General features: G+C 36.5%; 2 protein-coding genes across 2 annotated transcripts; both read right to left on the bottom strand.

Annotated features, from left to right (window-relative positions):
* Positions 1 to 925: 925 nt before the first annotated feature.
* Positions 926 to 1,783, bottom strand: LOC134249318 (uncharacterized). The gene has a single exon (XM_062731680.1). It carries the CDS (start codon positions 1,781 to 1,783, stop codon positions 926 to 928), a length of 858 nt encoding a protein of 285 aa, XP_062587664.1.
* Positions 1,784 to 5,584: 3,801 nt separating this feature from the next.
* On the bottom strand, positions 5,585 to 11,198 carry LOC134249307 (GLIPR1-like protein 1). The gene is made up of 6 exons (XM_062731673.1): positions 11,021 to 11,198; positions 9,570 to 9,623; positions 9,106 to 9,229; positions 6,358 to 6,461; positions 5,951 to 6,054; positions 5,585 to 5,778 (listed from the first exon to the last, which is right to left on the bottom strand). Exons 1-6 carry the CDS (start codon positions 11,087 to 11,089, stop codon positions 5,682 to 5,684), a joined length of 552 nt encoding a protein of 183 aa, XP_062587657.1. The 5' UTR covers positions 11,090 to 11,198; the 3' UTR covers positions 5,585 to 5,681.
* Between the last annotated feature and the right edge of the window lie 955 nt (positions 11,199 to 12,153).

The following is a 12,153-nucleotide window of genomic DNA, read 5'->3' as shown; positions in this document are numbered from 1 at the left end:
CAATAAACGAGTCAAGTATAAATGTCTTGGTATCTACTGTTCAAAAGATATGGCCAAAGTAAAAGGTTCAAAATTTTTGTGTAAAAGTGGGTCAAACTCCAAGGTCAAGGTCAAAAGGTCAAATTTGGTGGTACCCAAACAAAGGTCTTGTCACAAGAAATACACCTGTGAAATATGAATGCCATAGCTCCACTAGATCAAAAGTTATTGGCAAGGTTAAAGTTTTTGCGGACAAACAGAGAGACAGAGAGACAGACAGAGAGACAGACGGACACGACAAAAACTATATACCCCCGAAACTTCGTTTACGGGGGCATAAAAAGTTTAGATCTGGCATTATTTCCAGATTAAAAATTATAGGGAATGTATTCTACAAACGGGATTCAGCTCTCTCAGATCAATTGTATACACCCCGGTATATTTTTTCTAAGTACCATCCTTCCTGACAAACATGTTTAACATACGAGGTAAAGAGTCATGTCTGAAATATTTACTTCCATCCCAAGGGAAATAGACTGAAGTGACTTGGAGGAAATCAGTACAGAAGGTATTGAAAGAGATATTAAAAAACTATGCGCGGGTCAAATCCAGTGTAGGCACAGGACAGGTCAACATAGATTATTGTTATAATATTGTTTCTCTTTTATCTTAATTCCAGTATTTAAGGATATCCGATCCTCAGCCAGGAAGGATAACTCCAAAAATTCATATTTAATTTAAAATGCATCAAAATGAAGCTTGAAAGTGAATTTTTTGCACGCAACAATTTTCATTTTATTCATCTTTATAAGATTCAAGGCTTTTTGGAATCTTAGAAAAGGTCTTATAAAAGTTAAAATTTGTACCCTATAAAAGGGAAAAAAATTATACAGTTTTAGAGGAATAAGATTTTATTGAATTCAGCCTTAGATACCAAAGCTTATCATCATGGTTCCTTTTGGTTACTGGTGGAACATAGGGCCTCGGCAACAGTTCTCCATCGCACTCTATTCTGGGCAGCCTTTTTCAGTTTTTCCCAGGTGGGTCCACATTGCCTGATCTCCTCTTCACATGACCTCCGCCAAGTTTTCCTGGGACGCCCAACTCGCCGTTTGCCTTGTGGGTTCCACTCGAGTGAGTGGCGTGTAATGTCTCCTGGTGGTTTTCGGAGGGTATGTCCAATCCATCGCCACTTTCTGCGGGCTATTTGTTTAGTGATTGGGTCTTGGTTTGTTTTTTCCCACAGGTTCTTGTTGCTTATAGTTTCTGGCCATCTGATGTTTAATATGTGGCGTAGACATCTGTTAGCAAAGGCTTGTAGTTCGTTGGAGGTGGTGTTGGTGACTCTCCATGTTTCAGACCCGTAGAGGAGCACAGACGTAACATTGGTGTTGTAGATGCGGAGTTTTATGTGTGTGGATAGTGCTGTTGAACTCCATACAGGCTTGAGGGTAGTGAAGATGTGTCTGGCTTTATTAATTCTAGCTTTTACGTCTTCATCTGTTCCACCAGTGGCTGTGACGATGCTGCCTAAGTATGTAAAGGAGTCTACATCTTTAAGGTTGTGCTCTCCAAGTGTAACTGGCGTTTGCTGTTTGTTGTGGAGCCGCATCACCTCTGTCTTTTCGATGTTCACCTTTAGACCTGTCTTTGCTGCTTCTTTTGCAAGCCTATTTGTCTTGAGCTGCATATGCTCATACTTCTGGGACATGAGGCATAGATCATCTGCAAAGTCAAGGTCTTCCAAACACTGAGTGAAAGTCCACTGGACTCCTGTCTTACTATCTTTTCTTGTCTCCCGCATGATCCAGTCCACTACCACTAAAAAATCGTTGGTGACAGCAGACAGCCTTGTTTAACCCCAGTCTGTACCTCAAACGCTTCAGTAAGCTTTCCATTGTGGATGACTTGTCATGTTGCCTCGTCATACAATTGTTGTATCAGGTTGATAAAGGTAGGAGGCGTTCCATAATGCTGTAGTAGTTTCCAGATGACTTTTCTATCAACACTATCAAAGGCCTTTTCAAAGTCTAAGAAGTTAAGATAAAGTGTTGACTGCCACTCCAGTGACTGTTCAATTATTGTACGTAGAGTGGCGATCTGGTCTGTACAGGACTTGTCCTTTCTAAAGCCTGCCTGTTCTGGACGAAGTCGTTCTTCTATAGCATCTTTGAGCCTCTCCAGTATTATTTTTGTTAGGATCTTGCTTGGGACAGAGAGGAGCATGATGCCACGCCAGTTCTTGCATTGTCCCAGGTCTCCTTTCTTGGGTAACTTCACTAGATGTCCTTTTTTCCAATCAGCTGGTACCTTTCCCTCTGACCATATCTTCTGCAGGAGAGGTAGTAACATATCTGCTGAAGTCTTTGTGTCTGCTTTAAGGGTTTCTGGAGGGATTCCATCAGGCCCAGCTGCTTTCCCACTCTTTAATTTCTTCAGAGCCTTGATGGTCTCAGCCCTTGTGGGAGGGGCGGTGATCACTGCTAGTTCAGAGTCTCCTGAGGGTATGTTTGGTGTTGTTTCTGGTGCTGGGCGATTTAGGAGTTCTCTGAAATGTTCTGCCCAGCGCTTTCTCTGGTCTTCTTCCTTTGTTATAGCGTTGCCTTCCTTGTCTTTTACTGGCTTGGTCTGTGGTGGTCTTTTCCCAGCCAGGGTTCTTGTGGTTTTGTACATGGTACAGAAGTCTCTTTTCTCTGCTGCTTCCTCAGCTTCTGTAGCTAGCACATTATAAAAGTGCCTTTTATCTCTCCTTGCACTTTTCTTTGCTTCATTGTTTAGAATAGTCTGTCTGTCTTTTAATTCTTGTTTTTTTTTTTTGTTCCTCCTCACAACTGTTAATTTGCTGTTTGAGAAGTTTTCTTTCATCGACCAGTTTCCATGTATCTTCTGAAAGCCATTCTTTGTCTCCCTTTTCTCTTTTCCCTAGGATCTCTTCGCATGTGTCTTTCCAATTGTCTTTGATGGAGTTCCAGTGTTCTTTTAGTGGAGTTTCTTGACAGACATTGTTTAGGACCTTATCAGCATGATATGAAATTAGAAGCGATTTGTGGTGTCTTGCAATGATAGCAAAAGCCTTTTGCACTATGTATTATAGAATATATGACGGAAATAGAGGACAAAAAATATACAAAATAAGTATAAAAATCATTACAATTTCTCTGAATGCCTGGATAACTATTGTTTTTTAACCTAAAATATATTTGTTGATCAATTTGCATTTGGAAAATGCATTGCTGATATCCCAGTTCGCTTTTTCTGCAAAAATATTGGAGATTTCACAATTGTCCCCATATAATATGATTAACTTTACTCTTTAATTTTAAGGAAATTCTGTGGATAAATTTACATACCTTTGTGGATTCAGAGATACTTTTATGAGTATTGCTGATTACTTAACTGCTAATTTTATAAACCTGATGATCGGACTACCTTAAAACATTTTGAGAAGCATAACAGAGTGGCCTGTCAAAAGAAAGATAACTCTAATTAATGCCATTATACCAGGTACCTCATTTACTCGTCTCCTACCGTCTAATTGTACATGTACATATGTACATATAGCATAGGGATTTAATCTAATATTACATTATTAATTGATCTTAAAAGAGGAGAAAATTATGCCAATTTTCGAACAAAAGTCGTGTTCAAAACTGTTAAAGTCTCTAAGGAACAGAGAGGGGAAATGACATCGTGGGTATGAAAAGAAGAGAGACCCTTGCATTCCCAGTAAGGACCAACGAAGAGAATCTGGTACCGCTGTTCAAGAACAAACGAAAATATCCATTCATCTCTAATAAGGACCACATGAAACACCTGACATCCCTAGTTATCACAACTGTCAAGACAAGAGGAGAGACCATTGTTTGATAATGACTAGAAGAGAAACTTTTGCATCCCTGCTAAGGATCAGAACAGCATCCCTTTTAGAAACTTATGGAGAGATCCTCTCATCTATGGTAAGGACCAGAGGAGAGATCATTGCTCCCTGCTGAAGACCAGAGACCATTACATCCCTGACATTGACCAGAGGTTAGGCGCTTGCATGCCCGGTGAGAGCCAGAGAAGAGACCCTTGTATACCCTGGTGAAGACAAGCAAAGAAACTTTTGCATCCATGATAAGAACCCTTTTGATCACGACCGGGGTTTAACCTTTTACCTCCCGATCAAGAAGCGAGTCCTCAGGAATCGGGGAAGACCCTCTACCAGAAAGAAACGGAGGAGAGACTCATGTTCCCTGTTCACAACAAGAGAAACCCTTGTATACCTGTTAAGGAACAAACTGAAATACCTTTTAAGTCATCTCTGATAAGGACCAGGCGAGACACTCTGGCATCCTCATTAAAGGGGAAAGGAGAATCCCTGTTATTAAGGACCGGAGGAGAGATCTTTGTTCAATGGTAGGGACCAGAGAGAGAGAGAGAGAGAGAGAGAGAGAGAGAGAGAGAGAGAGAGAGAGAGAGGACTAGTTTGATGTAAGAGTCTCTCGTATTCACAAATGTGATGGTAGCTAGTGAAAGTGTCTCTTGACTGTGGCTCAGTTAGTAGAAGTCTTACTCCGTGAGCGGTATGTCGTGGATTAAAGCCCTGGCCACAACAAAAAAGAGCTCTTTTCAAGGATGCAAGAGTATCCTCTTGTCTGCACCAGGGTATGCAATGATCTAACCTTTGGTCCTCACCGTCTGTGCAAGGGTCTATGGTATTTAGTCCTTAAAAATCTTTAAATACCAGTGGTGTAAGAGTTTCTTCTCTGGTCCTTTCCAGGTACATGTATGTAGTGGTCCCTCATCTGCGGGATCGAAAATCTCTCCTTCAGACCTTATAAGAGATGCAAATACAAGTATCCCTCCTCTTGTTTTACAAAGATGCAAAAGTCTCTCTTCTGGTCCTTTACAGAGAATCTCAGAATCGTCTTAAATCAAGGAAGTTCATTCCTTATTTTTATGCGACTACGAAAATCAGTGAAAGCTAGAATGATGATGCATATTAGGTTAAAAAAATTGTTCAAAAGTTTCAGCTCACAAATGATTTCCTTGCTCTTCTCTAAAGTTCTCTGATCGTTACACAGATGCAAGGGTCTCCCCTCTAGTCCTTACCACAGAAACATGGTTTTGTCTCTGGTCCTTACTAAACAAAGGTATCTCCTATGGACCCTATCATGCTCCTTACCACTGAGACAAGGGTCATTTAGGGACCAGAGGAGAGACCACTTATCATTCCTGGTAAGAACTAAAGAAGAGACCCTTGTTGTTGGTAAGGCTGAGAAGAGAGATCATCGAATCCTGTGTAAGTACCAGAGAATTTCTTCTCTATACAGCAGTACATAGTACAGTCTTATAATATTACATGTTCAGTGTATACAAATGCTGTGACAAACTCCAGCAATTGACAGTTAAGCGATTAATAGAATATTTGTCATCAAAAAGGTTGCAACCACAGTTGATAAGCATTGAAATTAATGGTATAAACCATATCCCCATAGAACTTGCTATAACATTATTAGACATAAATTCCTAAACGAGTGCCTATTAAACTGTTAAATACAATTCAAGTTACAAGTGTTTCAGCACTCTCTAGACTGAAAAATGTTAATACATGTATAATATATTACTTCATAAGAAAAATTTATTCAAATTTTAGTCGAGGAACACGTATAGTATATTTCGTTCAATTTGCTGTATCTCTCTAGTAAGCCCTCTTTCCTTTATCTGTAACACAGTCCTTTGTAACAACCGTATCCACGTTGACAGCGACTGCACTGTTTCCCGGGAGTGAACGGTTTTCTTCCTATCCAGTTTCCTCTACAAACAAGAAAGATAAAAATAAGTTTAAGCTGGCAAGTTATATTTTTGATATTCATTTATTTTCAGCTTATTAGCCTGATATTTTAATCTGTATTAAGTTATTTACAATATTATTGAAGTCAATTTATATTTTTTTTCTTTACTAGATTTTTAAAATGAAGAGACGTACGCTGGTCCGTAGTTGCAGACATAGTTGTAGCCCCCTCTGCCTCGAAATAAGTTTCTACAATATGCAACTCCACATCCAAGGTATTCAGAGTCCGCCCATACAACCTAGGAGGAAAACAGAAGAAATCATTTATTAATACACAAAAAAACCCAGTAAGAATAGGTTTAATCTGAAATGCAGTCAATAATGACTATAAGCATTCTATCCAGGATAGAAGTCTTTATCTTAGCCCAATGATATTTTCATTCTAATAACAAACACATTAATATTCATAATTCTGGCTTTGTCATTCCTCTTCATAGACACTTTCTAAATATTGACAATGAACATGAAATGAATGCTTTACAGTTATGACAATATGAGGGCATCATGAAGCCACATTAAAGCCTGAATATCTTAATACACACCTGTGTATAATGTCCACAGACACCGGAGCAGTGGTTGGAATAAAAATTATACTGAGATTTTTCCGAGTACCAGCTCCGTATTACATCTCTAGCAGATGCACGATCTGAAAACCAGGATTGTTTCATTTGCTTTTATATCAGTATGTTAAAAATGTATTAGATTTTTTTGAAAGAAAAAGACCAATCTTTATAAATCATTATATAAGATAAACCCGTTTTGTAACCATTAGAAGAAGTTCCCTGGGGGCATATCTAATATGATTTTCCCCTTCAAAACCTATTTCTCCTAAATCCTCTCACATTTTTTTTAAAAAGCTAACTCATCTTTTAGAATATGATTGGGAATATCCTGTGAATACCGAAAAAGTTTTGAAATTTAGAATTTTAACATAGGGGCAAAATGGAGGACAATGAACGCCGCCCCCTAAAAACTGTATTCTTGAACTCTTCTTATATTTTTACAGTGGTTCATTTAAATTTTGGAACATGATTGGGAGTGTCTTGAAGATGGATAGGATTTCCATTTTCCACCCTTGGAGTGAATTAATTGGGGTTAAAAAATGTCGATTGCCTTCAATAAGTTGGTTTCCTAAGCTGTTCTTACATTTTTAGTATAAACCTATTGATATTTTTTTTAAAAATGTTCGTAAGTGTCCTGTAGATGTACAATAGGGATTCAAAATTAAGATTTTTACATTAGAGCGTGATATATGTATTGAATGAAATATATGGAGATACCGAACACTATTCAAGTTCAAAAGTCCGTAAAACAATACGAAATAGGAGCAAAGAAAACACGGACGTCCAAAACATCAGAGGTGGGATCAGGTGGCATAGAGGAGTGAGCATCCCCTGCCAACCGGTCACACCTGCCTTGTGCTCCTTGTCATGATCGGAAAATAACGGAAAATCCGTTGTCAATTCAGAGTTTAAATAATGGACTAACAATTAGTAAGATTGATTGATTGTATGTTGTTTTACGTCTCTTTTCATTCATATAGAGACGTCACCATAAAATGGTGAAAGGCTTCAAATTTTGACTTTTATTCGGCACTCAGATCCATTGAGCAGTGAGGGATCTTTATCGCGCAAACGCTTGCCGATCGTGAACGGTAACAATTAATTAGTATGAAAATAATAAGTCAGTATTTGACTCAATGATAAATTGTATTTGCTGACAAGGTCATTGCATCGACCATAGAACTTACGACATGATGGCTTTAAACGAGACTGATAATATTCTTGTTTCATCAACTTGTTAGTCAATAATTTACCTCGTTTCAGAAATTGAACGTACGTAGAGTGTGCCTTTGCGTATCGAATCGAATCGATACGCAAGAGCACGAGAGATATAAACCCTGTATGCAGGTGATGAAAGTATATTGTTGCATAAGTAAGGAAAGTTACCATTAACGTATTTTTCAAGTAAAGTATCCAAATATGAAATAGATGTGTCACACTCTCTGATATCTTTCATTTCAAGCTGACCGAGATACCGGTATGTTGTATCGACATAATAATGGAAATAACCATTGTTAATAGACAATACGTAATCGATATTTTTCACGTATATGATTTTGGACAAAGTCTGCTACATATGAATACAAAATTCGTCTGCTTATAACGGGACACAGTTGGTACCCATGGGAATTCCAGTTGATTGTTTGGAAATCTGGTCTCCAAAAACCACATGATACTGGAAATCGTAAACTCAAGCATCTTAATAATGTCAACGTCAGAATACTTGTGTGTACAATCATAATATTTTTTAACAAAATAATTATGCAAATGACTAATGACAAAGTAAGTAGATTGACGAGTACCATTTCTAATGGAAAAGCAGTTGTCAATGATACCAAAAAGTCTGGACTTTAATTTATCGTGGGGACAGGTTCTATATAAAGTTGAAAAGTCATAAGTTTTTAAGCTGTTGATTTATGGTAAAATCTTGTGATTTCAAATTTTCCAAAAGGTTTCTAGGAATTTTTAAATATCCACATCTAATTTACACCACTTCTCGAATATATTGTTTCAGAGTACTCTTCAAGTTTCTCCTTCACTACTGTTAATACCAGTGAGGAGTAAAAAAAGAGGCTTGGTTGAACATTTACTAGAACCTGCTATGTATCTTTGTTTGTAAGGATTTTTATGAAGATTCGAAATCCAATATAGATTTGGTAATTTAAATTCATTTTGCTTGTTTGGAATATTAAAAATATTCAAAACTGACATGATTTGAAGAATTTCTTCCCTAGAAAGGGAACTATGAGTATATATTGGTCAACCACTTGTAGAATTAAATCCAAGTTCCTAACAGGATTTTGCTGAAAATAGACATTTTCTCAACAAAATCCTGTTCGCTTGAATTCTATACATAATTTTTGAAGTAGGCAAATCATCTTGTTGATGGTGAATAGTGGTGTTCTGTGCGATAAGGTTTCTTCTTCCCCCCTTTTTTTTTTAACAAGACTTTAATATTGTCTGATTTTGTCTCACATTTCCACATTGCTTCAGTCGCATTTTGAAATATGTCTGGGAGTGCCCTATGCTTTTAGGTTATGGAATTCTAATTCCCAGCCTGGGGGCGATTGGGGGATAAATAGACACTTTTTTGGGGGGGGGTTGAAATTTATAAAACTAAAATGACTGCTCTTCTTACTTGTAAAAAAAAAATAAACGGCTTGGTGCCTCCTCCCAGAATATCACTAGAATAAAAGAGATAGAAATCTAACATTAGGTCCTACTTACTAGTACTGCGATATATATTTTCGCCAAGATTACGGAAATATCGTGATTTTCTCCTTGGATTGTGACCTTCACGACACGTATTGGCCCATTTCTGTGCCACATCAGCCAATTCCTTGCTCCATTTCTGTAAAAACAATTAAACCTTTTTTTTCTGAAAAAAATTATTAAGGGAATAATAATCTTTGCATAGGTTTTTTAAACTCTGAATTATCCTAAGAAATCAGAAGAGTATTTTTTTCTTCATTTTCATCGGCAACGTTGAATTAAACAACAAGAAAATACCAAAGCTTTTGTAAAACGAAATCAATTAAATGATATTACGTTCGAATATGCTATAACAACTTGCTTTTTCATTTTCTAAGATTTTTTTCTCATATTAGTATTTCAAAATATATATATAAGGTTTTTGAATATTTTTTTTGATGATTGTAAAAATCAAGGTTAATATACAAAATTAACTTTACCATCATCTTCATATCTGCTGCTCCCTTTTCACTAATCCTCATTTCGTTGTGGGCCTAAAATTATTATCAATTTTCATAAATATAACACTCTTCATAGCGATATAGACAAAAAAACAGAAAATTTTGCCGAACAGTGAAAATACTTGTCACTTTGAAAAGAATCACTTTTATTTAATTGATAAATTATGGTATTTCACTTTTAAAAAATATAATTTGAAAATTAAACCAATGGGAAAATAAAGAGCCTCATAAAGTTCTATCGTCGACCAAGCGAAAACAATCTATATTTAAAGCTGATGGACGTTTTCATACTAATTGTTTGGCCATTATTTACACACTTAATTGTCCATGGATTTTCCGTTACTAGTATTTCCCGACAAAGAGCACACGCGCATTTGGCAGAGGATGCTCACTCCACCATGACACCTGATCCCACCTCTAATGCTTTAAAAGTCCGTGTTTGATCAGCTTCTGATTTGTATGTTTTGAATGGACTTTTTAAAAGGGTGACTTTTATTTCATTAATAGAAAAGTACCTATGTTGATATTAATTTTTCTATTGTCAACTTCCCTTATTTTAAGTTGCAATACTAATAACACCTGCATCTTTGGTTTATGTCTCACAGTTCATTCGATATGCATAAACACTTAATTCTTTATTTGACAAAGATTCTTTAAAAAGGCAAGACTTTTGATAATTAAGTTGACTATACAAGGGCTTAAACAATCTTGTTTAAATTTAACATTTTGCAAATTCTTGGTTGATTCAGCTTGTTTGCAAATGCACTCTGTGTAAGATCGAATGTCACAAATTGTTAGGCCGTCATTTTCTTCATGATTTCTACTTGGCAAAGGGCACTCACAGTCTGTTATGTTAGATTTTTTGAGCATGAACGATATTATCTTCACATTAAATGCTACTCGTTTTTTTTTTCCTGGCATGATTGTTTAATATTTTGCTAAGCCCCTTCATCAATTTTGAGAAATGTCCGAGGTTTTCCCTTAATTATTAGCCCATCGTCTGACATATCCCTAATCGGAAAACACGAAATGAAATGAAATTGTGTTGCTATGTAAATAATCTGGCCTCCCTAATTTTAGAAACTCTTAAAATAATTTATTTCAGTCCTCCATTTTCAACTAAATTCATAATCACCAGTGATGCTGCGAAGAGAAGGATCATAGATGAAATGTGGGGATTACAACTAGTAATAAATCATCCTAAAAGTTGATTAAAACAATACAAATCGAGAATGGAGCAAATAGGGACGTCTAAACTTTAGCGGCGGAATCAGGTGCCATGAAGGAGTAAGCATTTCCTGATGACCGGTCATACTCGCCTTGTGCTCCTTGTCATAATCGGACAAACGGGGAAATCCGTGGAGATTTCAACGAACAAGTAGTATGAAAAACGCCAAACATCAAAGATAATAAGCGTGAATTATAAGTACCTGTAATAAGTCTCTTTGAGCAGAAGTCCCATGACAGAGACCGAGGAAAATGACTAGAATCCACTTCATGATTTTGTTGCAGGTTTAACAAGAACATTGGTGGGGTATTTATATAGGTTAGTGCCAGCCTTCTTTATGGAACATATCCCACTCATGAAACATAAGCAACAGTTGAAAAGGTTTTCCCATGGTGCATAATTAGTGAGCTCATTCAGGTTTCATTACTTCTCCACATCTTTCACATGGCTCTTGATATTGACATTTTTCCCATAATATAGGAGGATATTTATGATTTTTAGCTGAATATATTGATTTTGAAAATCCATAAATCATTTTACAAAAGGCATTTCCTGCTATTGTTTTGAAAGGATTCGTCGTGAGTACATTATTAAAAATTTTTTTACTACCTCTTCCTTTCCGATATATATGTCAATAAAATGCGCATTTCTTTAAAAAAAATCCCTAGTTGTGGATTGTTATTAAAGTACCAACCCGGTTATTATCAAAGACCTATATATAATGAACAAATGCTAAGTATTTAAGTTTAATGTTTTATTCGATATATATTGTCCACAGTGGTCTACACAACAGTGGGGCAGCCGGCAAAATGGCATACCCCCAACATCAACATAAGTTGTGCCCTCCCTGACGGGAAAAGTAGCACGCTGGGTTAACCTAGTGACTACGTACTGACACTGTATGGATGGATAAATAAATTCCGGCTTATCTCATTTATTCGATTTTTCACAAAAAGGAGGTGAATGATGACATAAAATTAAAGGATAGAGCTTTGATAACGACGCATATTGTGAGATGAACTCAAATATGCGGTAATATATTTATTTTTAAAAAATACATTTCTAAGATACATATTCCTTAATTCTGTTTAAAATGCTCTTACAATCTGACACTTTCGTTAATTTTAAGAACTGAGAAATAAAAAAGTAATCAGAGTATTTACATAAGTTTTGATGCTAAAATGTTAGGAATCTCAAAGTAGGTTCTATAAGGACTATTTCATGATCTTGTACATTTTAAGTCATCTCCAAATCAAGACTATTTTGGGGTTTATATCTTGTAAGTCTTAAATTCAGAACTACTTCATGGTCTTGAACTTTGTAAGGGCTCTACAT

The sequence above is a fragment of the Saccostrea cucullata genome, unplaced genomic scaffold, assembly GCF_032062105.1.
Source record: "Saccostrea cucullata isolate Sc308-1 unplaced genomic scaffold, CSIRO_AGI_Scuc_v1 ctg561, whole genome shotgun sequence".
Classification (NCBI taxonomy): Eukaryota; Metazoa; Mollusca; class Bivalvia; order Ostreida; family Ostreidae; genus Saccostrea; species Saccostrea cuccullata.
Note: the sequence above shows the minus strand (reverse complement) of the source record. Positions and strands in the feature narration are given on the sequence as shown.